Genomic DNA, 25,778 nt, shown 5'->3' with positions numbered 1-25,778 from the left:
ATAAGACTGCTCCTACCCCTACTTCAGATGCGTCAACTTCCACAATAAATGGTTGTGACACATCTGGTTGCACCAGTATAGGAGCAGTAGCGAAACACTCTTTTAACAGCTGAAAAGGCTTGTAATACCGCATCTGACCAGAAATCTGAGCCTTTCCTCGTCATGTCTGTTAAAGGTTTAACCACAGTCGAGTAATTCAAAATAAATTTACGGTAGTAATTGGTGAACCCCAAAAATCGCAAAAGTGCTTTCAGATTTTCGGGTCGATCCCAGTCCATCACCGCACGGACTTTTTCAGGATCCATACGAAAACCTGAAGATGAGATTAAGTAACCCAGGAACTGCACCTCCGGAACAGCAAAAACACATTTCACCATCTTCGCATACAATTTATTCTCTCTATGGATCTGTAACACTTGCTTCACGTGATCCTGATGAGTCACCATGTCAGCAGAATAAATTAGTATATCATCCAGATACACCACAACAAACCTGCCCACCAGATGATGAAAGATGTCATTAATGAAATGTTGAAAAGCCACTGGAGCATTGGTTAACCCTAAAAGGCATGACCATATTCTCAAAATGACCCTCAGGGGTATTGAAGGCTGTCTTCCATTCATCCCCTTTCATCCCCATCCCCTTAAATCTTAACAGATTATACGCCCCTCTCAAATCCAATTTAGAGAACACCTTGGCGCCAACAATCTGATTAAATAAATCTGGAATTAAAGGTAGGGGGTAATGGTCACGGACAGTAATACGCTTAAGCTCCCGGAAGTCCAAACATGGCGTAAGAGTTCTGTCCTTTTTCTTAACAAAGAAAAACCCGGCGGCTACAGGAGATTTGGATGGTCTAATATGACCTTTAGCCAAACTCTCAGCGATATATTCTCGCATGGCCGCTCGCCCTTTCGGGTTCGGAAAGATTATACAACTGAGACTTGGGCAGCTTAGCTCCAGGAATAAGGTTGATAGGGCAATCATATTCCCGATGTGGAGGTAACTCCTGGTCTCCACTTTCAGGGAATACGTCAGAAAACTCAGAAATAAATGAAGGTAACACCTTAGTGGTTACAACAGAAATTATTTTTTAAATATTTAATTATGTTTGCTTAACCATGGTAACCCTAGCACCATTGGAGAAGGTAGACCCTCCAACACAAAGCACGAGATGGATTCTTGATGAAAATCACCCACTTTTAAACGAATGTCCTGCACCATTTGTGACAAACATTTATGCGTGAGAGGAGCGGAATCAATTGCAAACACCAAGATATTTTTGTCTAGTGCACTAGTTGTTAACCCATGCGTACGGACGAACTGCCCATCGATTAAGGTAACCCCTGCCCTGCTGACAATAAACACTTCAATTCCCACCGTTTTGCAGTCTAGCGCCACCTCAGCAGACAGGAAAAATCGAGTACTACCGGTAAATGACAAAAGTAAATTCTCTGATTCCCCACACAGACCACCCGGTGAGAGATGAGGGTTAAACACACCCCTTTTTTTATTGTTTTCACCTTGGCGATGAACATAAGGACAGACATTGACAAAATGTCCTTGTTTTCCACAGAAAAAACAGAGTCCCTTCTTATGCCCAAAGTTTTTATTCCCAGGTCCAGAGGTAGCTCCCCCCAACTGCACTGGTTCGTCACCAGATATGACCTAAAGCGTCTCTCCACCCAACGTGTCAGAGGAGGGCGCCATCTTATAGGATTGTACGTCCTGAGATTGAGGAACTTTAGATCTCAAGCGTCTATCCATACGTACAGCCAGGGACATAGCCGCTTCCAATGACCCAGGATATTCGTGAAACGCCAATGCGTCCTTCAGGCTCTCAGATAGCCCATGACAGAATTGACTACGGAGAGCAGGTTCATTCCACTCAGTATCCGTAGCCCACCTCCTAAATTCAGAGCAATAGGTCTCTGCAGAACGCTTTCCCTGCTGCAAGCCACGCAACTTGGTCTCGGCCAGGGAAACACGATCTGGGTCATCAGAGATAAGACCTAGCGCTCTGAAAAATTCATCCACCGACCGGAGGGACTGAGATCCGGTCGGCAGCGAAAAAGCCCAAGACTGAGCATCGCCTTTAAGTAATGAAATGATAATACCCACTCTTTGACTCTTGTCCCCCGAAGAGTTTGGACGTAGTTTAAAATACAATTTGCACGACTCCCTGAACCGAATAAAATTGTCGCTTCTCCCGGAAAAACTGTCTGGGAGCGTCACCTTGGGTTCAGGGCAGGCCTGATTCTTGCTCTCAGAACCAGCAGCCTGTGGTCTCTGTAAGTGTGAGACGGTCGTGCGGAGGTCAGCTACCTCCAAAGACAACCCCTGTAATTGTGCGACCAGTGCAGAGATAGGATCCAAAACTGCACGGACATAAACAAAAATAGCGGTTTTGGGCGGTTGATAATGTCACGGATTACAGGGAGGGGAGGGAAACAGAAAGGTTATACTCAATACTAGGTCTCCAATGGCTAGGGAAAAGGGAATGGTCACCCCTTGCAGACACCCTAACCTAGCCCTAACTCCTAACAGTATGAGTATCCCCTGATGGTGGGAATACTCATAGACAAGAACCTAGGCCACACTAGCCCTGTATAGCCCTAGGACTAGTAACTGGCTTGAGACTACTGGTTCTTTCCCTTATGAAAGACCCAGTGTCTCCCTGAGGCCTAGTAAACAACAAAAGAACAACAAAACACCAAAAGTAATTCAACTTATCTTAATAGCAGATATATAAGCAGGAACTCTGGATGGCACAACACACGAGCTCTTCACATCCCAGCAGTGAACATCAACCGCATAGCATGAAGTGTGAGGCCAGACTAAATGGAGGAGCAGTAATGACCACCAGCTGCACCTGAGACAAGAGGTGTGGTCATTACAAACAACAACACAGGAACAAGTAAAAAACAAACAGACTGTCAGATAACCTCACATGCAGCTTGTCTGACAGATCCTCTAACTTCAGTCACGGAAGGGACCGTGACATCAGGGTGCAGTGATGGGTAGATTGATGACATTTATGGTGGTTGTGGGCCCTGTACACTCTTAATTCTCTAAAATTAGCTTTGTGAGGTGTGTATATCTTCTGTTCTCAGCCATGTAATGCAAGGTGTACAGTGCTTGGAGCTTCTGTCATGGGTTTTGGGTCAGTAAGCCTAAGGCTGACTACACGCATTAGATTATTGTCGCCCAAAACAAGCGGTCACCATGGTGGATCAGTGATCGGGAAAGACTGCTATGAATGTCCGTAGAGGTGAGCAGAGTGCCATTCATTCATTCCCCCCCCGCCCTCTTTAAAGAACAGAAAGGGCACTTTGTGTACAGCACTCATTCATTAATCACTGGAAACGATCATGAAAGGTTGCTTCCAGTGACAAATATCCAACATATGTACAAGACAGAGCTGTCCCAATCCACTCCTCAAGGGCAAATGCCCGCACACATTTTTAGTATTTCTCTAACAGACAGCAGTAAATTTTGTATCTGTAGTAGGTGTAGTTTACAAAGAATCAGAAAATTACCTTGTCTAAGAGACAGCAAAATGGTACCTTGAGTGCAGAGGATAAAATGGCAGCCAGAAAATGTAAGATCATTGATTAGGACCTCTAGAAAAGAAATGAAGATAGTGGCCTGGCAGGTCAAACAGTTGTTTCTGGAAACTACTATATATAGATAACAGAAAAGTTGAATATGAAGGAAAAAATAGATCTTTCAACACATTATTGAGCCAATGCACAATAGAAAGTCCTGGTAATCCAACCTTATGAGCTAAACTGGTAAGTGAATTTTGGACTGTATTTATTTCAATTTCAATTCTAGGAAAGTAAATTCTCCTCCCCTTTTCCATACTAAACTGCCTGGGAACCATAAAATTGCCAGAAAATGATCAGATCTATGCCCACCTTACATTCAAACATTCCATAGTCAGCTCCTGACAGTCCCCAGATTTTGTGCAGATTAGTCCAGCCCGGGTTAAAAGTTTTGTTGGCACCTCTGGGTGGCAAAATAAATATTCTGATATTAGAATATCTTGTTTTTCTGCAAGTCCTTCTACTCTTTAATTTACATAATAATATACTTGTTTTTGCTGGTACCGTAGCTGTTGTTAAAATCTTTTTTCAAACTATATCACCCCCAGGTCTGTTTGTTTTGTGGTTGCACAGGAAAGTGACCTCACTATGAGCTATGTGTAACCGAAGGAGATTTTTTTTTTTATACCTGAATACAGACATATGACACACCCTGGGAGGTACAGTAATAAGGAGAGTCTACACACAGGAAATCAGACAGTCAAACATGAGCTATTTCATACCTAGAGGGCATATAATTTATGTCATTCGGGCGCTGGTCGCTGCGTATAAACCCCATATTAACTATTTGCTTTCCACAAAAACAAGCTTCTGTTGTCAAAAAGCTGGGACCTTACATTATCCCACGAACAAACATTATTGGTTTATATAAATACAATATATTAAATTACAGATTCTAAATCAGAGGCTGTTTAGTTAACAAAATACTTTTTGAATTTGCACTGTGTAAAGAGTATAAAAAGTCAAACTTTTATAAACGGATTTTGGATGGAGTGTGGAAAACTAGAACTTCTGCCAAGTTTTATTGTTTGTGTCCCCACTGGTGAGATTTACCTTTACTGCTGATTCTGATTACCATTGGTAACAACAGAGAAAGTAATAGCATGTCTAACATTTGTTGTCCTAAGAAGAGTTAAGGGATAGGTGGAAACCTTCCAATGGGTAAACTTGTTCCAGTGACAACTATTTTGCATCAGAGAAAAAAAAGGGAGTCCTAACCATTCCCTACTTTATCCAACATTATTAGAAAAAGTTTTCACTTTAAATACACTTTAAGAGCGCCATTTATAAAACAGATCTGACTTTCCTTTGAACATTCCCTGGTGAAAATCTTCTAGGTCAATGTGTTTCATTGGCAGTAACAGATTCCTACCAAGGAATGTTTGATTAAACGTCATAATACTTGTTTTTTAAATACAGCCCTAAAAATATTGTTTGGAATTTCTCTGTGATGCCATTTTTATTTCTTGGTAGTTTCAGCAAGCAGCCAGTTAGATTTAAATGCTTGAATTTTATGCTTTTAATTCATAAAATTGCCCCACGGAATAATTACCAAGACAGGCAGGAAATATTTTAAGAAAGAGTTAGCCAAAGATATATTTTTCATCATAGGTTCTATTTCACCATGCTATTTACAGATGTTAGGTGATGGATCACTTGCCTCAAATGTCAGTCTAGCATGTATTTACCAGTCCTCTGATGACATTTAGCAATTTACTGTTGTAGATCACTAAAAGAAAGAGCATTGATGACTTTTGCCATTTCCTATATAAGAGGATGCAGCAGGATGTGTTCTGCTCATTCTTCCCCATTTCTTCTCCATAGAACTGTACTGGGCTAAGTGTACATCTGTTTTATCCAACTATTGAGTCTCTAGCATGTTGACTGTTGCAAATGGCACAGTAAGCTGCTCCTAGGGGCATAGCACAGTGTTCCTATGCACCCAGAAATGGCAAACGGTACTGCAGGTTAATGGATTGCCCTTGCCTTTGCATTTAAAGCACATTCATCCTCTGGTGGAGGAACCGCACAGTGAAAAGTGCTTCCAGGAACGGTGCTGCAACCCCACCTCAAATGCATGCACAAAATGGTTCCCTTGCGCTTCAGCCAGAAGTCTCAAATGGGCCCTAAACAAAATGGCTAATTTTTCCAGAAATGTTCATAAGAATTCCTAGGAAATCCCAATGGTTGTCCGTAATTATCTGTGTTACTGCTAGTAGAACTCATTGGAGGTTTTTATGTTGTTAATCTCTACTTGCATGGTATACCGATAGATGTTTACACACATTTATTTCAGAACTTATCAGATAAATTAGATTAACCAAATAGGGATTTTTGATTTTTGCTAGGGGGTTTCCGTGCTCCATTTACAGAATTCTGATTTTCTTCATCTCCAATTCCAGATGAATCAATAATCCTAGTATTTGTAATGTTTTGGAAATGAACATTTTCTACTTAAAATGTTAAAGATCCCCTCCAAAAAAAGTTTATTGAATTTTACTTTTTTAAGCAAATGTTCTGTTTAATTTTTTTTTAATTTAAGGGTTAAAAAAATCTTAGTGAGAACTGAAAATTCGCACCAGGTCTCTAACTTCATAGTACTGCAGAATCTAGAGATGTTCAAGCAAGTCTTCAGACAAACCAGCCCTACTCCCAGTTCTGGGTAACTCCTAAGTGTTACAGTTTTGTTCAAACCTGTGGATGAATGTTATAGGCTCATAATGATTAACTGTAACATTGCCAGAAAGGCTGGCAGTCCCATCTTTTGTAGGCTGAGATTTAGTAGCATGATATTATCCTGTGCATAGAGCTTTACCTGTGCAGCTGGCGTGCTGTGTCTAAGGTATGGTATTTGATGAGTAACCATGTTTGGGTGTGTATGTCTGATGAGGATACTGACACACTCCCTTATCACATACACTGTGCAGGCTTGTAGGTGTATCAGGCTTTAAAAAGGCAATTCAGGAAGGAGAATTACAGTGGGGATTTGGGGTGGAGGAGGAAACAAGTTCACAGAATTGGATATCAGAAAAGTGAAAGTCCAGGTGAGTCTAACTATAATGCTGCAAGCTCTGCAAAGTTCTTCCAAGGCTGGATTTTAATACAAATGTAGAAAACTATTCAGAGGCATTTATTTTTATCTGAAGAACAATTATTTGTAAGTACTAATACAATTATGGATATAGCTGTATACCGTAACTATGAAAAGGTAGCCGGTAATATGAAAAATACTGCATACAAAAGCATTTTATTTACATAATTTAATATAAATCTTTATATTTCTAGGGGGCTGGTTTTAAGCCAGGATCATTAGATAGATTGTATTTGCAAGCAAAAGCCTATTAAGCTTAATACCAAGATGTGCAAAGTGCAATAATCCTTTTTAGACTTAAGTGCAGTCCATAGAAAGCTGGCTTTTTCTTTATTAAATACTACTATAGTATACGTAACTTCATTCATACTTAGGTAATGTGCATAGTGATATGATGTTGTTTTAAGATGTTGGCCTTTAATCTCAGCATTGTGCAAATAGTTTGCTTAGTGTTTGGATGTTAAACCTTAATGAAAGTGCTGTTATGGCAACTTTGTGTTCTTGTGAATTTCTGTGAAAGCTATTACCAACGTAGTGTAATCTGAATCTCTAATAATTGTCAGTAAAGGCCTAGATGTTTTAAGGACAACATTTCCTCTAATTTGCTCATGTAAATCAGAAAGATTTATATTGATCTATATTGTATTTTCTATATCTGCAGTGTAGATGTATATAAAGTGATCATTACCTAATTTGATTTTGGTTTTAGCCATCAGAGCAGAAACATGTCTAGTTGTTGTTTTGCTTGTAGATTTTAAGCTCATCGTCCAAGAAACACAGTTTGTATTTGTGCTTTTACTTAACAAAAATTATGTCCATGCAAAATTTTTACTGTTACAGGAAAGCAATAGAAGACATACAGAGTTCTACAAATATGCATACATACACACACATGCACACACTATCTATTTGACATAGGGAATAGAACTCCGGGCAATAAGTGACCATAGGAAACCATATGTTTTATTTTGATAGTCTTTTTCACTTGTAATGAAGCTTTAAAGTGGTCTCATTTTTTCCTCTGGTGGAATCTGCCAATTGCTTTAAAAAGGGTAGCAGCTTTGTAAATGTTGTTGTTTATACCAAGGCCTCCCAACAAGGATAGTATTAGAGCTATAAGATGAAATGTTTCAGACTTTATCAGCTTAGGCTACCTAGACACCTCCAATGGTTCTCGTCTGATATTCGGTGTGTACAGAATCTTGCGTGTGTACAGTTCTCGTCGTCCATCATTCGAACGACCATCCTGGCGGATCCAGGGACGATGGACAAGGAATGATCTTAATGCAAGTGAAGGCGAGAGAGCGCAGCGGGGTGCCGCTTTGAAGTTCTCCCCCTCTCAATAGAGCAAAACGGTTCTGTATGTACTCGTTTGTTGTAGGAAAGGATCATGACAAGACAAGTACAATTATTGCACATGTGTACTTAGCTTTAGAGTGTAGAGCAGACATGAAGGATTCCATATCTCTACCTATCCATTCTGGAATCTTAGTCCAGTTATACCACCCATCCTACATACTTTAATGCAGTTATAAAACTATGGCATATGATAAACAGTTTATTTTAAATTTAGCTATTGGGATTAAATAGGACAACTGCAGAAAATTAAGAGTTTTGCATCATTTGAAGTTGATGGTTTGTATGTGGGACATTACAGGGAGTTTAATAGAAGTTGTCCATTTTTTAAAGTTTACTCATTATAGGTCATTGATGGGCAAATGGTTCTATTTCCCTCTAGCAAAACAACCCTGTTTTTGGGATAACCACATCGATAATGTTAAGTTTTTTTTAGCAATACATGTAGCAATATGGCCATTTACTATACCAGATTTTAAATAAAGGGTTATAGCTTTCAAATATCTGCTGCATACCATGAGTATCTGTTTTTCTGTCTATGTGTAAGTCTAAATACATGTGGTAATAACAGCATTATATATGTGTTTTAAAGCTGCCAGGTATTGTACAACTCCCCGGGCCGCCTTAAAACACTAAAACAGACTTACATGCACACATTTTCAAAATGTGATAATTGAAATGAGCAGATCAGTCAGGAATTACTGAGGAAACACCCAAATGTACTTAGTTTTAAATCAGCTATTATATTGGATTCCCTTTTAATTATGGACATAGTCATGTTTGAGTTTTGTAATTTTAGATTTTCTACTGTGTGAAGGTCAACTTTGAAGCCCATTGGATGCAGTCAGGCTTCCTAAAAAATAAAAAAAATGTAATATGTTTATTCATTAATGTGTTGGTTCTTTAGTCCTATATCAAACTGTCTTGTGACCGCAGCATACTGAACATCCAGACCGCTACTTTACCACAGAGTGCAGTGTTAAGTTGAGCAGTCTCGCGCTCAGTCACAACTTCTGTTCTCCACTCAGAAATGCTCATACTCTCTAAGGACTCTATTTATAAAACAGGCAATTGGACATTTCCATCCTAATCATTCCTTCATGGGAATCTTCCAGGTCGATGTGTTTCAATGTTAGTAATTAATTCCCACCAAGGATTGTTTGAGGGAATGTCAGATACCCTGTTTTTTAATTAAAGCCCTATCCAGCATTAATAATTGGAGCTTTGGAGGGGGTTATTTTGGACCTTATTCTTTATTTGAGAGCAGTGGTCTAAGTTGCCGACACAGGACACAGGACAGTATGTTATAGAGCAAAAGCTCTTACGCACAAAAAAAAAGATATTTATTTATTTTAAGTAGCTTGATTGCATTCTGCTATGAATAAATAAAGTTTTAAATTTAGAAATACATTCTCAATAAATACTAGCATATGAAACGATTATAAAAAATACAGTGCACTGAAGTCAGTCATGTTTTCTTTTTTCATCCACAGGTGTGCAGAGCTCACAAGAACAAAGGATGTGGCTGGTTATCCTGCTGTTTGGTAAGCCTTGTGCTTTGTTTTCTATCCCTTCAGGGTGGATTATTTTGTACTAATAATGCTCATTGCATTTCATCCAGTGCGTTGCTTAATGTTAGGTTAGGTAATGCTTGTTTTGAAAGACTTCACAGATTTCTTTATAAAAAATAGAGTAAAAAATGTGCAGCTCCATACTCTATTTACATGGGCTTGTAAGAGTTTACAAACATGAGAAGTCCCAGCTAAGCTGATTTCAACCCTTTAGAATTATGTTAGAGTGCTATGAGAAGAGGTACACAAAAGTGTACCCCATTTCCAAAATGTCCAGGTGAGGTTGGAATTCAAAGACTGGTTGGTAGAAGAAGGGTAGACAAGTAGTGATGATTAGGGCTTAAGTGCAGCAACACTGCTGTCGTGAGAACATTGAAGTTCCCACACCTTTCCTTTGTGATACCTTTACCTGCTTACTGCAAGGCAAGAAAAGTATTAATGAAAGACAAACAGCAATACAAAAGTAAATGTTTTAAAGAAAACAAATCTCTCCCTGCTTACTCCTTAATCCCTCACAGAGGAGTAATGGGCGAAAAGTGGATTTCTCTCTTAGATGGCTGTCCTCAGATCGAGTGCCCTCAAAATTTCCCTGTCCCTGTTGTGATGGCAGCTTTAACATTTGAGATTTTCTATCATTTTTAGACCCAGGGACAGTATTTCCTTGGATAAAAAGAGATGGTGGCTTGACCAAATACAAAAAAAACACAGAATTTTGTTTACATAGAGTGAAGAAGGGTTAGAACATATGTTTGGCTTTTATTGCTGACTGTATACCAGACAGGCAATGGGAATCAATCTCTATATTTCCACTTGACCATTTGCACTGGGATAGAAAGAGAGCAAAAAAATGTGTACAGTTTGAAATTGTTCATAGTATTCCAATAAGATGACATGCATCATTAATTCCATTAAAAGTTGTTTTTTTTTTCTAAGTTCCAGACTGTGGTTCCTTCTTCATGAGTCTAAAAGGGTTTGGTAGGAGTGATCACCCAGCATTTCATAATACTGATTTGTATTACTATGGAATAAGTAATGTTTTACTAGGAGATAATAATCAAGCAAAAAGGCCTCTTTCATACCTGTGGTGGGGAAAAAGTGTGGTTGGTCTCCCCTAGGAGCATAACAAACTGCTCCTGAGCACATGGGAGAGGTAAACGGAAACATATTTGCCTATGGTCCCTCCAATGCACTTCCAAATGTGTTGTTTTCTGGAACCATACCGAGATCTGCTGTGGCTGCATTCATATCAAGTGAATGGGAGCAGCTGGGACCATTTTTGAGCCCACGGCAGAACCTTACAAATCAACACTGGTGTGACCTGGTCCATGTTTGTATTTTTAGCATTATATAAAAATTAAGTAGCTTTTGAATAAAGTGGCATTTTTTTTTTTACATTTTTTGTTACTTTTATTATGTAAATAAACCGTACATATTTATTCTTTATATAAAAAACAAAACATGGGTTTTCTTTCTTCAGGCTTTCTGTCCCTTTCAAATGCTCAGCAAGATTGCGCTCGTGGAGCATGTTACCCTGCGGCGGGAGACCTATTGATTGGAAGAACAAAGTTCCTAAAAGCTTCCTCTACATGTGGATTGGAAAGGCCTGAAAGTTACTGTACACCCTTTGGAGAGGTATGTGCAGTGAAAGCTACAGTTTTTGTTTATGTTGGAGGGTTTTAAACACCGATACATCTCCTCTTATGTATTATTATTATTATTAGTATTATTATTTTGTTTTCATGAGTAGGAAGATAAAATGCTATATTTCTATATTTACTTACAAAGCAATCTTGTACTATCCTGGTAAATCTAGTAGGATTTGTGTACTGAAAACATGTTTTTAACCAACACAGGAGGCTTGTGGCAAAACACACCCTGTGGTATTAGAATTTATGTATATTTCCATTTTATTCTGAAACATCCATGTAAAAATGTGTATGTAAACTCTGAAAATGAACATATCTTTAGATACCAAAAGGGAACAAATAACATTTTATTTAAAGTTTTTTGGTACATCTACTTCACCTGTAGCACCTTCTAGAAATCTTTGGATCTGATAACTTGATTTGCGGACTCTCCATCATCTTCTTGTTGTCTGTGAACATCTCTCAGTTCACAGATATGAAGAGAAGGAGAGGTTTTCTATAATTCTAACACACTTCCTGTGCTAGGTTGACAACTCTTTTCCTTCACAGACACAGTATACATAGACGGTACAGTAGTAAATGCTGTCACTGTGAGCTTTGAACCAACTGCACCCTGCATTAGTGCTTTCTTTTTGATTAGTTGACTATTAAATAGATTCCAGAGGTACAAATGGGTGGAGTGAAGCTTTGAGATTTGTGCATAAGTTCAGGTGACTATGTTTGAATGAACTCATTGTTTTTTCTTGTGGTTTCACCTAATGTGACCCGGAGGTGTATGAATTTTTTTATATGCATGGTTTTAACTGCCAAGGATTGTGATAGACTTACTTTACCATTGACAGGGCAAGTTTAGGGTTACATAGTATTGGTAACCTGTATTGGTTCACCCTTTAACAAGATAACATTTATTAAAACAGTAAACAAAAAAAAAACAAAAAAAGAGATATGGACACATATGGATATATGTAAAATATTTGATTACTCTGCCATCTTCTTCACTTGATAAATAGACGTTCCTTTTAAAATCTTCCCAATTTGGAAGCTACTGCTGATGCTATACGTTTCTGTGCAGTAAGTACCTGGACTATTGGCTCAGGTTGGTACTTTTTACAAGAGATGTGACTTTTATTACTATTATTACATATAGGTTGAGGTCAGGCTACCTGGTTCCTGGTGTGGCCCAGTATTTGTCTTCCTGCATAAAGGTAACTTGGTATGGTAGGAGCTACGTTCAGAAGTAGTAGAGACAAATGCTGGGTGACAGTTCCCCTCTCTGGATTTGAAGAAATTGCTCAATAAAGACTTTTGATGTATACCAATCAGAACCTGGTACTGAGCTGATCATATAACTTGCAGTGTATTATCAAACTTTTAGAGGTGATAACAACACAGTCACCTCCAGCATCATGGGCATCTAAGTTTTGAAAAAAAATATCAGTCGATGATGAAAAGGGACAGGAAAATCAGGGAAATGTTTAACTGAATATTTAGGAATGCAGGGGCACCACAAGTGAACAAAACCTAAAACATGTGCACTGGTTGTACGTACTAAAGACTGACATTGTTTAGTGGGCCCTAGTTTTAATGATCCTTCATTGTACAAAGAGTCTTTGGATTTATAAAATAGGGAATCTGTAAAGCGGGCAAAGTTAAAACATAAAAAGCATGTACAAAGTCTGTATAACTGTTTTGTAACCTATAGGATTTTTAAGAGGAGAATTTAATATATTAGAAGTAAATAAAATCTGAATTGTGACAAATAAAGAAGTAAAGGGTTTCTGTTAGTTTTTATCGGGAACAGGATGTCTTTGTCCATTACATTGACAAAGTTTAGCTTCTAAATGACTCATCACAAATCTAGCTTTTTGTCAGCAGGTTCATTTTTAACAAGTGACCTTTCATACACTTACATAACTTTCAGATGGTAAAGTTTTAATATTGGAAGCGGGACTAGGGCATTGGTTTTGAGCCCTCCTAACAAATAGAAATGAGAAGTTCACAATGAAAATAGCTCAGAGGGCACTGGCCCTTGCACAGAGTTACAAGGGAGGAACTGCAGACTGGTATTGTAAAATATGTCTAGTCCTGCTGACCCTTGGATTTAAATGACTAGCTACGTGTTTACCTTGCATTCAGTTGGCAATTCAGTTTGAATCTGAAATCCCTCTGTCAGCAAGAGCAATATGAAAATTAAAGTGTATCAAAAGAGAACTAAAATGTAAATGTTAGTTTTCATTTTAGACTTTTTCCTAGTAATTTTACCTGATGATCTAACAAGTAACACACTTACTGTCTCAAGGTGGTTTGTTAAGATTCAAGTAAGAATACTTGTGACGCTTTTGTTTATACAATATTTATTTAGTTCAGATTTCAAGTTTAGGGCTGCTAAAGTACATCCAACTGTTGCTTAAAAGGTTGTTAGCTCAGGTATAAATGTGTGTAGCATGTCTCAAATCTTTCCAGATAAACTTAATTAGGAAAATCATTTTCTTAAAGCTCTCCAAAGCTGGAGAGGATACACTTTCATCAGTGAAGCTGGGTGATCCAGCAAACCTGGAATGGATCTGCTCTAGGATCACAAATAAATAGCAAATGACTTTTAAGAAATCCATTCAAGGTTTGCTGGATCATCTAGTTTCACTGATGAAAGTGTATCCTCTCCAGGTTTAGGGAGCTTTAATAATTCAGCCTATAGACCTTCCATAACTAGTGAAAGCACTTCAGCTATACATGTCATACACAGAAAGCGATGTCTTTTCCTGCCCCAGCCACCAGACTCTAATCTCAAATTCAGCATTTGAGGGCTTAATTTGGAATTTTGCTAAAAGTTTTTAAATACACACTTCGTAAGGGGGGCCTAAACAACCCATTTTGTAGTCAGCCCATGTTGGCAACCTCATTATCCCACCAGTTTGTACCAGGCCAAAGCTCTAGAGCCCTGGATACCCATGCTATCTCCTTACTCAGGCATTTTTATTCAAGATAGTTAAAGCCAGTAGGAACAAGCATAAAGAACTTCACGTTGTATTAGTATGATTTTTCACATTAAGGAGCATTTTTATTCTTACCACATAACCTGTACTTTTTTTTTCAGTCAACCAAATGCTGTTCTAGCTTATAGCCCTATTTTCTAAACGTATACAACCTACTGTGCATGCAGGAGGTCACATATTCCATATAACGGTTTGTATTCCGTTACTGTAATGCAATTATAATGCCTTTTAAAGGACAGTTTATTAGTAACAGTTATAGACTCTATAAAATTAATTTACAGCTGAACGGTTCCCTACCATTTTAATAAATCTCGGGTCATCTACTGTACATTATCCTCAGTGTTCAGCTATGCTTGAGGCTCCAGTTCATAACTCCTCTGCTCAATAATGCAGTAAGACAATATTAGAAGACCCTCTATAATAGTGGTCGCCAACTGGTGGTCCGAGAAGTTTTTGTTGGTCCTCAGCTCTGGCCAGTGCGTCCCCCAGCAGGGTCAGGGGGAGGACCCCGCTGGGGGGGCGCACCAGCCAGAGCCGCGGACTATGACTCCCGTACAGATCACAGGCTCAGAGCGGTGGGCGGGTTGTGTCTCTGAACACATCCCGCCCACTCTCCCATCACAGGCTCAGACCTGCACAGAGTGGGCCGGTTCTGGCATCATGACATCACTATGGGGGAAGTTTCTTTCTTTTTGAGTGACACACAGCTCCCCGTGCATGCACAGTCCGGAGCCCGTAAGTTTAGTGGTCTGTAGGTCTGAAAAGGTTGGCGACCACTGCTCTATAAGGTGACAATCTGAAATGCATCACACTGATATTAATATTTTGCAGGTAGTGGTAAGATTATTAGGTCCAAAACTCTTCTTAAAAATAAGATATGAATAAGATTTTTACATATAAAACAGATTTATAAAAATCTAAATTAGGTTTAATCTTTCAAATAAAACAAATTGGCTGCTCAAGACACCTGCTCTAGCTAAGTACTTCAAATTTTGTTAATAAGTACTTCTACAGTTATTTTTATTCAGCAGTTTGCAAACTTTAGAAGGTTCTAATTCTAATCTGTTATTTTCAACGTACGTAAAATATGTAGCGCTTTGGTTAACCTGTCATGCAACTTTGACCTTTAATTATTGTTATTTTTAATTCCTTGCTTGTCTATAAATGTTAATTAAGCTCGTGGCTTGTAGATACTTGGCTAGGCATGTGCAGTTCAGTTTTGTAATAGACACAGAGGTCAAAGCTTGCCACACACTCCACGTCTTCTATGTGTACTGTCTGGATTTTGTGCCAAAATTAATGGGATCTAAGTGTGTTATTTTGCAAGCTCTGGCAAAAAATGCATATGGCACAATCACTGTAGCATACCTATAAAAAAACAGGTCTTCAAAATAAATTTATTATAGGCTCCATGGCGATACGTTTTTCATATGTGCATCTTACCACGTGGCTGAGGATCAGAAATTCAGTGGTTGTGGCATTAAACCTTGACAACACATCTTGTTTTTTACATTTTCATTAGAACACATTTACAGCTCTCTTACCAGGCACTTTTTAACCATTAAATGTTAGCTATTCATTAAGATTAACAAGAACTACATATTCTTGAATATTTTTATTACAAATGATTTTGCAGCTCTCTTGGTAACTATTCCATGCTTGCTAATATAATCATTATTATTTTATAATAAAAATAAAAGTATATTTTTTTATTTAGCCCGAATCAGTTTTAATGCTCTGCTTAATTATATAAATATGGCAAGCACATTCAGCATAACAGTCTGACATTTACGCCAGCAGTAATATAGCATATCATTACATTACGCATAAGTAAAAAATGATGATTCTGCACATACATGTAAAGGATCGGTAACATCTGTGTTATAAACCTCCCTCCCCGTGAGAATCTCAAGTTAAAGCTAACACATGCCTGTGGCCTAAGGGATAGGCTTGGAGATACTTGTTGGTATTTAGTAATTTTGGCCTGAAACTGCTTAACCCAAAGTATGCTGTGTTTATATCATTTATATCAACAGCAAAATAGGTGTGACTGCAGTAAAATAAAAGGTGAGCAGAGTATATTCAGATATGTAAGGATAACGTGTAATGTATGTTTTAATTATGCTGTTTTTTATCACTGGAGAAGAGAAAAAGCCTTATCCCCCCTACTACCCCAGATCCTGAATACTTGTGGCATCATAAAGTGGTCTTTATAAGGATGTGGTGTTGGGTTATTGTTAGTAAATTTAAATAAACGTGACTTTCCTGTTGGGTGGATATAGGTAACTTTACTGGAAATTATGCATTCTCTCCCTCTACCCATTTCTACAACTGGGGGTTGATCAAAATATAGAAATGATTTAGCTCTGATCTCCATTCCCAGGAGTTTTTGCAAACATGAGTATATTTTTGTTGTTAAATACCACTTATACATAGATATACTTACATTTTTATTATTATTATTTTTAAACTGGATTTATATAGTGCCAATATTATACTCAGCGCTGTACATTAAATAGGGGTTGCAAATGACAGACCAATATAGACAGGGATACAGGAGGAGAGGACCCTGCCCCAAAGAGCTTACAATCTACTAGGTGGGGGAATTTACACACAATAGGATGGGAGATTTTTTATGTTGCATTGTTAACCTATATAGGGATACCTCTCCTAAATTTACTTTGGAATTCTCTGCAAAACACATTTTAGCTTAATGTCCTAGTGTGTTTACTGTTTTGTCTACCAAATGATTTGTAATAAATGTAGGCTTATCACAATTCTACTATTCAGAAAGATTACTTTGCTACTTGATTTAGCATTAGTGCTTTATAAATCTGCCTTACTGCTTCTTGAATATATGAGTAATGGTCAGAAGTGATGATGCTGGAAACTGTCTAGTAAACAGTCATTTTAACTTTAGAGATTTCGGACAAGATATTTTCAAACGGAGTGCACAATTAAAATTTAATCAGAAAGTATAAAGAAGGTTCTAAGAGCAACCAGCCTACATTAGGTTGAAAAATAGATATTGCCAAATAAATCCAATTTAAACATTCTCATCATGGATATTGAAAAACACTAAGTAATTACAGTCAAGGTTTACTTCTACACCCAATAATTTTAATGATATATTCTTAAATCTTTCCAAGAGCCAAGATCATACCGGGTAGATCCTTTAAAGGTAACATTGAAGTCAAAGCCACTTAGTTTACTGCCACCTTGGTTTCATGACCTTTAGAGAAGAATCTAGATTGGCTCCAACCTTGCAAAGTAAGGTGACCTGAGAATATACTCGAATAGAGCCATATTGTCAGATTTCCAAAACACAGCCTAAGAACACCTCCAAGGTCAGCCAAATCTTTATCACATTCTATTTCAGCTATCTTGTAGCTATGATAAATTTAGTAACAATACTCAGGTCCATGGTTTATATGACTTGATATAACTATCTTTAACGAAAATATTTTAATAGCTCTGAAGCCTGGGAATTCTTGGAAATGTTTGGCATCAATGCTAAGTTTTAAAATCAGCATAGTGAATGGTTGATTTATAGGTCGCCTTTGATTTATTTCATGTCATTACCATATAAAAGTCTTCCATGTATTTTGCATTTTTACCAGTGTTTTGTGATTTGAAAGGAATACAGATTTGTCAATATTGTTAGAATAGACTATTTTTGGAATAGAATTGGCCATTCTGGTGATTTTTGGTGAGTATGTAAACTTGTAAACAACATTTTTTTAGCAGTGTCAGTTTGGATATTAGGGATATTAAGTTTTGCCCTTTGGCAAATTCTCTTTGGCTACATTCACCAGCTAAGGCTTCAGCTGTTGGGATTTCCTCCTGTGTGATTGATGGTAATAGTCACTCAGGTAGAATCTAATTGCCATATATAACCTCAGGAATATTAAGATGTTGATAAAGGAATGCAAGTGTGGAGTTTTAGAAAGGGGGGCAATGCATATGCCACTCTGTATAGGAAGACCAGGTATGATGAGATTTATTTATCCCATCATTCTGCAAAGGTCTAGGCTCTCTACAGGGTTATGACAAGGGGTTCTGCAACTTGCTTTATCCAAACCTTAAAGGAAGTATTTGACTAATAGTGGTAAACCGCCATGTCTATTTTTGTTGTTTGCGTCCTATTATGAAGATTCTTCTTCATTTCCTGTGCCAGAGATAAAACAGGAAGTAGATTTGGATTTGGTGTACCTGTTAAAAGATTCTACCTCTTGTTGCAATAACAACTAAAAAAAAACATTTTTGTGACAGTGTTTGCAAGGACAAATCAAGAGGGCGCATCTAACCACTTCTAACACAGACAGCAAAAAAAAACATTTAACCTTTGTGTACTCTATTGTAAATGAAAAAGTTTTTACTTATACATACACTTTTATTTATGTGATATTCAAGTTAATTAATTTTGAGAGTGTCAATATTAGAAAGATAACACAACATTTTCTGTGTGTACAATAAAGCTAAACTTTAAACACATGTGAAAAGGAAATTAAAATCAAGAAAAAAAGGATTAAAAATAGATGTGTTCCAATTATACATAAATAAAAGAACTTAACATGTTCTATAGAAGGAAGGTGTTGTGCATATTCAGTGGGCAGTGTTTACCCTGCTGTGATCCTGTGCCTTGCTTGTGAATTAACATTATTTCTATTCATCCCAAGCAGTGTACTTTAAATCATTTAAATATTTTTGTTTATATTACTTTACATTTTTTAATATTTCCCTATTAACCATATTTTGCGTTCTTGTCTAGACACCAGAGGGAGCTCCGCATTTCATAATATTTATTCAGCTTATGCTTACGCTAAACTACTCAACAACTGGCATGTTTAGATAACCAAAACATAAGGGCTAATTACTCTGTAGTCCAAGACAAGAACTAGGAAAACTCCTTGGGTGAAGTGTGGAGATGGTAAAGAACAGATCCGACAACAACAGATATAATGAAATGCTTTTATTTGGTATATTAAACAGACCAAAGGGGAGAGGTTTATTGGCTGTTTTTTTACAGTTATACTTTATGTTATGCCAGTGTTTCCTTTTACATTGGGGAACCCCTGCTATAATTACTAAATCCACAACTCATAGTACATTAGCTTGGTGGTCAGTGGGAAGAATTCCTTTTACATTGCTGGTCGGTAGTAAGGCTGCCACCTTTACAGATACCTAAAAAGATTATTGATATCACTTAACCTGACCTGAAAATCAAAAAATGCTCATTGCTCAAAGAACTCCTAGCAGCCTCTGGATGAACCCTAGTTAGGAAAGACAATGTATGGCTTTATATAATGTGCATGGCCTTGAACAATTACAGCATTTTTTTAAGGCACCTGTGGTGCTTACTAAATTAAATGCACAACTATATATATTGGATATTTGAAATTTTGCACATTTGTGTTTGCCACCTTTTTAGGGAAGAGGGACTTGCATGGGTCCTTTAAATTATTAATATTAATAAACAGGATTTATATAGTGCCAACTGTAATTACTTTGCATATTTGTTGAGTCTGGAGTGGTGTTTTGCCATCATTTTTTGTAAAACCGAGTACGTGCCCATATACCTTATAGTTTATAATATATAACACCAATTCCCTCTGATCTAATCTGTGCCCATTCCTCCACCCTGGCCTCTGCCCTAATGAACTATTCATCCTCTTCCTTTCTACTAGTAAATACCCCTCAGCTTTTAAACATGCCATAATTCTCCCTATCCTAAAGAAACCCTCACTGGACCACCACCCCCCCCCCCCCTAACTACCGTCCTATCTCCCTTCTCCCATATGTCTCCAAACTTCTTGAACGCCTTGTCTACAAAAGACTCACCCATTACCTGAGCACCAACTCTCTCCTTGACCCCCTCCAGTTTGATTTTAGAGCTGCCCATTTCACTGAAACTGTCTTTGCTAAAGTGGCCAATGACCTCATCAGAGCTAAGTATCAAGGCAACTTTTCCCTGAGACCACCAAACTCCTTGTACATGCTCTTATAATCTCTCATCTGGAGTTACTACTGTAACACCCTTTCCTCTGGTATTCCACTAACCCGACTCACTCCTCTACAATCTATTATGAATGCTGCAGCCAGACTCATCCATCCTTCCCTCCGCTCCTCTTCCGCTGCTTCTCTTTGTAGTTCTCTCCATTGGCTTCCATTTCACCTTAGAATCAAATTCAAGCTCCTGTGGTTTGCCTTCAAATCCCTACACAGTTATTGTCCCACTTACATTTCTGACTTGGTAAAAAAAATACTCCCCCTGCCGCTCTCTCTGCTCCTCCAATGACCCACTACTTCCTCACTCATAACCTCATCACATGCATGGCTCCATAACTTCTCTAGAGCTGCCCCAACTCTCTGGAATGGTCTTCCTCGTCCTATCCGGCTTGCTCCTACTTTCTGCTCAAGAGCACTCAAAACCCATTTTTTCAAACTTGCCTACCCATCTTCTTCTGTCTTCTGAAACCATCACTACTTCCCACCACTACATATCTCCCATCCTATTGTGTGTGAAATTCCCCCACCTACTAGATTGTAAGCTCTTCGGGGCAGGGTCCTCTCCTCCTATATCACTGTCTGTATTAGTCTGTCATTTGCAATCCCTATGTATTGTACAGCGCTGCATAATATGTTGGCGCTATATAAATCCTGTTTAATAATAATATTAACATACATGTATAGTATACTTGTGATGGAAAATTGTGCAGTTGACCACTCCTAGGCACATAAAAAACTGCTCCAATTAAAGAACACTTTATAAAGACCCTGTTGAGTCAACTGTGCATCTGAAATAGCGTTTACTATGGTATTTAGCAAAGGAGTAGAATTCAAATCTTCCAATCAGTACACTTGCTTAGGTGTTTACAACCAATAGATGTATTTCTATTCACATTAGGGAAAATTTGTCTTATTTCCAGTTAAATCCTCCTGCTAGGGGAAACAGACAGCAAAAAACTAATGGGAATTCTAATTCATCCATGTTCTATTAAAAAATTAAAAAAAGGTTTGTTCTAATGCTGTATGCTCCAAAGGAGATAGGTGAAAGAGTTATTTCAACCACCATTTTTAACTTTATCCCCATTGCTTTACATAGCCAGCATTATCATGAGTTATAGCAGGTGTCTATGAATACTTCACTGTCACTCCTGCACTTGGTTTGACAAAACGATGGCAGATGTGATGATATGTTGTGCCCAGTATGGAGGAAATGTGCTAATCTCATCATGTTATTTAAGGTTTCTATTGCACAACCGCAGTCTGCAGCTTTATGTAACTTCAGCTTCTGGTTGATTATACGTGCTTAGACTCTCGACTTCAGAGAGGGGATGGCTGCCAACCAGGCACAGCTGATTCTGTATTTATAGGATGACATTATCATTGTATACTGCCATGATATGATAGAGGGCATCCTACTCAAATGTACAAAAAAAATAAATATATTTTGGTGCTTAATATTAGCCTATTTAAGATTATTTAAATTTATTTTATAACAGTAATTGTCAGTCAGCAAGAAAAAAGGTTACCTTCCACTTTTGTCTGAAGGTTTCCTGTAGCTCAGGCTTTCTCTCCCTTTTTACCACCCTTGAAGTAAATTTCAAATTTTGTGTAAATACAGAATCTTTAATACCTTTTACATTTGTGGCTAGTAGAAACAACTCACCTCACCCACTTCACTATGGGCCTGATTTATTAAAGCTGGAGGCAAAATGGGCATGTTTAACCTTTGCTGCTAAGAATGTGCGAAATGTGTGAAACTGCTACATTGCCGCTACTACCTTCCTAACAAACTCTTGGTCACTATAGTTTAGCTCATGTATATATACATATGTACCACACTATTTTCTGTTCCATTGGTTATTGTTGAAATCCATGGTCTGCCCCATTGGTTATTGTTGGGATCCATATTCTTTCTTATTGTTTATTGTCGAAGATCCATAGTCTGTCCAATTGGTTATTATTGGGATCCATAGTCTTTCTTATAGGTTATTGTCGGGATCCATGGTCAGCCCTACTGGTTATTGTCAGGATCCATAGTCTGTCCTATTGGTTATTGTCGGGATCCATAGTCTGTCCTATTGGTTATTGTTGGGATCCATAGTCTGTCCTATTGGTTATTGTTGGGTTCCATAGTCTGTCCCACTGGGTATTGTCGGAATCCATGGTCTGTCTTATTGGTTATTGTCAGGATCCATAGTCTTTCCCATTGGTTGTTGTTGGGATCCATAGTATGTCCCATTGTTTATTGTCAGGATACATAGTTTGTCTTTTTGGTTATTGTTGACATCTATAGTCTGTCTTTTTGGCTTATGTCAGCGTCTGGGAAACTCAGGACAGGTACTTACTGCTTTAGGATGGCTGATGGAGGGATCACACACCTTAGCCTTTCTTCCTGACTCAAACCCAGAAAAACCTTGCTTTGAGCAGTCCTGGGTTCACTGCTATCAATAATAGATGTACTATAGTGTTAGTGTTTTGTTGGAATTAGAAGGGAAGAGCCTGACACTTGCACAATGCTAGCACAAAGGGTGGCTATTTGGCTATTCTGCCCCTCTGTGATTGAAATATAATTTATAATAAAGTTTAGTTTAAAAACATTAAGTATAATACTCCATAAAAAATGTAACCTGCCCCCCCCCCCAGACACATAGTATTTTTTATTTGATAATTTTTTTGTAATAATATTTGGAATATTGATGATGATAATAACTGTAATTTCTGCATAATCAAATTTAATATATTTTGTAGGTCTTTCCCTTGTGTGCTTGCCAAAACCCCTTTAAATAAATAGTTGAAAGGTCTTTACAGACTAATAACCCATAATGAAATAAGAGTAGTTGAAATTTAAATTATTTCGTATTGTGCCTTTTTAGTGCACATTTACTTTTATGTGATTTCAGAATAGAATTTCCTATGACTCATGTGTTCCCAGCTGTAAGATACAAAATGTGCTGACTCTAGCACTGCTGTAAATTTGTACCAGTTCCAAAATCTGAGCCTATTTCATCACAAAGACGTATTTTGAAACTAATCTGCCCTGAAACAAGACGTTCTTTATATTCAGACAGTCGATAAAAGATCTTTTTTTAAAAAATGAATGTCTGATATTTTATGAATTCCAGTTTGTGTTTTATCAGTGGAAAATTATCTACCTTTTTGTACTGCATTCAGCACTCAGACTTCTGTAATATTATCCACAAATAATACAAACTTTGGTCCAGTAGTCTATTAGCATGAGTTGTGTTCTCTGTTTAACATTCTGTTCATGTGAATAGAGAAGACACATTTGGAAGAGTGACTCTTATATCCATCTAACAATTAGAATGATTTAAATAATTCCTTCTGGGAAGAAGATTACCAAACTGATAAATTGATAAATATTACATCTAAGGCTATGTACATGTGTCAAATTTATATAATTGGAAACAATCTTTTGTAATCTAGTGGCACTAGAATGAACAAGTGCTATACTATACACACAGCATTGTTCAGTTCAATAGAGAGGGGAGGAGGTAAGATGTTGCGTTTGCCCAAATAATTCCACCAAAGCAGAATGTTGAGCAATGTCGGGGGACCTGGATACACATGCTAGATTTTCTCTGGGGACAGCAATTATCTAGCATGTGTATGTAGCTTAAAGAATCAGCTTCAGGTGACGGATCAATTAACCATCATACATCATAGTTATTGGAAATTGTTAAATCTTGCTTTTTGCCTTTAAAAAATCTTGCCTTTAAAAAATAACTAACTCTGTTAGCAGATAGACTGTATTCATGAAATGCTCACCTCACTTTCCATAAAGACCACCTCAATATTATCCTTCAGCCAGTAGGGGTGAGATAAAACTTCATGTACTAAAGGAAGCAATGAATGAAGTAACAAAACAAAGGAGGCACAATCACCGTGTAGGTCTTGTAAACTTCTTTGGTAACTTCCTCTACCTGTTTAGAGTTTGGATTAAAATCTTTACCATGACATTTAGCTTTGGAATGTTGGCTTTAGAGTTATTTAATCTTATCTGTTCCATCATTGTTTTCTGATGTCAAGTTTTGGTAATGAGGATTTTTTTTTATTATTGTAAAATAATTGAATTTGTAGCATTAACTTGTAGCAATATTTTAAAAACATTTCAAAATCAATTTTGTTCATTTGGCTTTTTAAATTTATTAAAAGACTTAGAAATTGTTCCTAAAAACAATATTATATATTAAGGTCCCCTGTCCTCTTTTTGTGTAGGCTGATAATTACCTAGCTAATAAAAATTTGATTTGTTTTTTAACATTTAAAAAAGAAAGAGATTGAGGAACAAGTAAGCTTGCTTTTAAACTCATTTTTTTCTAAATGTAAAAGGAAACACTTCCATCTTGTTCTACCTTTTTGTAAAGCAGATCACAGCACACACATTGCATTATATTATCAATGTCAGATTTATTACCCCAGTGTTTTTGAGTTCTGCGGAATCCTAGGGTTCCTCCAGAGGTTGCTAGGGATTCATTGAGCAATGAGCAATATGTGCCCCTCAGGCCAGTTACCACTGATACCATTATGTGTTTGGGTATCAACCTTTTTCGCACTAGCCAGAAATATAGAAGGCATTCTTCCCATTGACCATCTCGCTGTTGTAATGTTAGTTGTGTAGTGCATATTGAAATAATTGTCAGTGGTTCCCTAAGACCTGAACCTTATTTCAAGAGTTCTCTCATGTTAAAGAGATTGAAAAACACTGGTTTAACCTATAACCTAAAATTGTCAAAACAATTCAATGCATGGAATCAATTTATTAGTGAGATCATACCTCAATAAGTTTGGATAGAAGAGGTGTTTTGGAAGTGTTTGTGAGGAAGAAGTACAAATTATGTTTTTCTGCTTTGTCTTCCTCTACGGTTTCTGTGCAAGACAACTGCAACGTTAGAAAACCCCTCTATATAGCTTTCTTAGGCATTCTATTAACATCTGTAACCACCTGTCACAACTGATTTAAAAAAAGAGAGTTTCTAAAAATTGGTATCCACGAATGCAATTTGACCACCCATGTGAACAAGCCCCTAGTCTTCACATGTTACTGATTTATTTTGGAAGTGATTGGAATTTACAGTACAGTATTTCATTTATCTTGTTTCCACAACTCTTATCTCACATGTTTCACATGCTCTATTTACATTTTTAAACACACACATAGATAGTTGTCTATAGTCTGGAGTCTGCTATCCTCATTTGAAACCTTTCTTTATCTACGTGGTTCATCATACAGCTGGTCAGTGTTTTCTAGTGCTGTACTACAAGACAAGGGGAACCATTTATTAACCTCCCTAGCGGTTATTGAATAAATTAAAAAAATATATAATTTAAAATTTTTTTTTTTAAATATTATACTCATACTATTTTATTATACTGTAAAATAAATGTTCTTGAAAACAAGGTACTGCTTTTACACATATAAATCCAATGTATTGCATTCAATACAGTCATTTTGTATTGAATGCAATACAAATGGATTTTGAGTA

General features: G+C 37.4%; 1 protein-coding gene across 7 annotated transcripts in view; it reads left to right on the top strand.

Annotated features, from left to right (window-relative positions):
* Positions 1–25,778, top strand: part of LAMB3 (laminin subunit beta 3) — a 76,305-nt gene that overhangs the window by 17,352 nt on the left and 33,175 nt on the right. For 4 of the 7 annotated variants that reach the window (XM_072425387.1, XM_072425411.1, XM_072425402.1 and 1 more), the window contains 2 exons: positions 9,549–9,599; positions 11,104–11,258. In XM_072425387.1, the coding sequence (XP_072281488.1) occupies positions 9,549–9,599; positions 11,104–11,258 (206 nt within the window). Of the gene's footprint in view, positions 1–6,431; positions 6,451–6,556; positions 6,653–6,691; positions 6,766–9,548; positions 9,600–11,103; positions 11,259–25,778 lie in introns of those variants that run through there. The other 3 variants (XM_072425438.1, XM_072425421.1, XM_072425429.1) reach the window with 3 other exon arrangements.

The sequence above is a fragment of the Pyxicephalus adspersus genome, chromosome 1, assembly GCF_032062135.1.
Source record: "Pyxicephalus adspersus chromosome 1, UCB_Pads_2.0, whole genome shotgun sequence".
Taxonomy (NCBI): Eukaryota; Metazoa; Chordata; class Amphibia; order Anura; family Pyxicephalidae; genus Pyxicephalus; species Pyxicephalus adspersus.
This window is presented reverse-complemented; position numbering and strand designations above follow the sequence as displayed.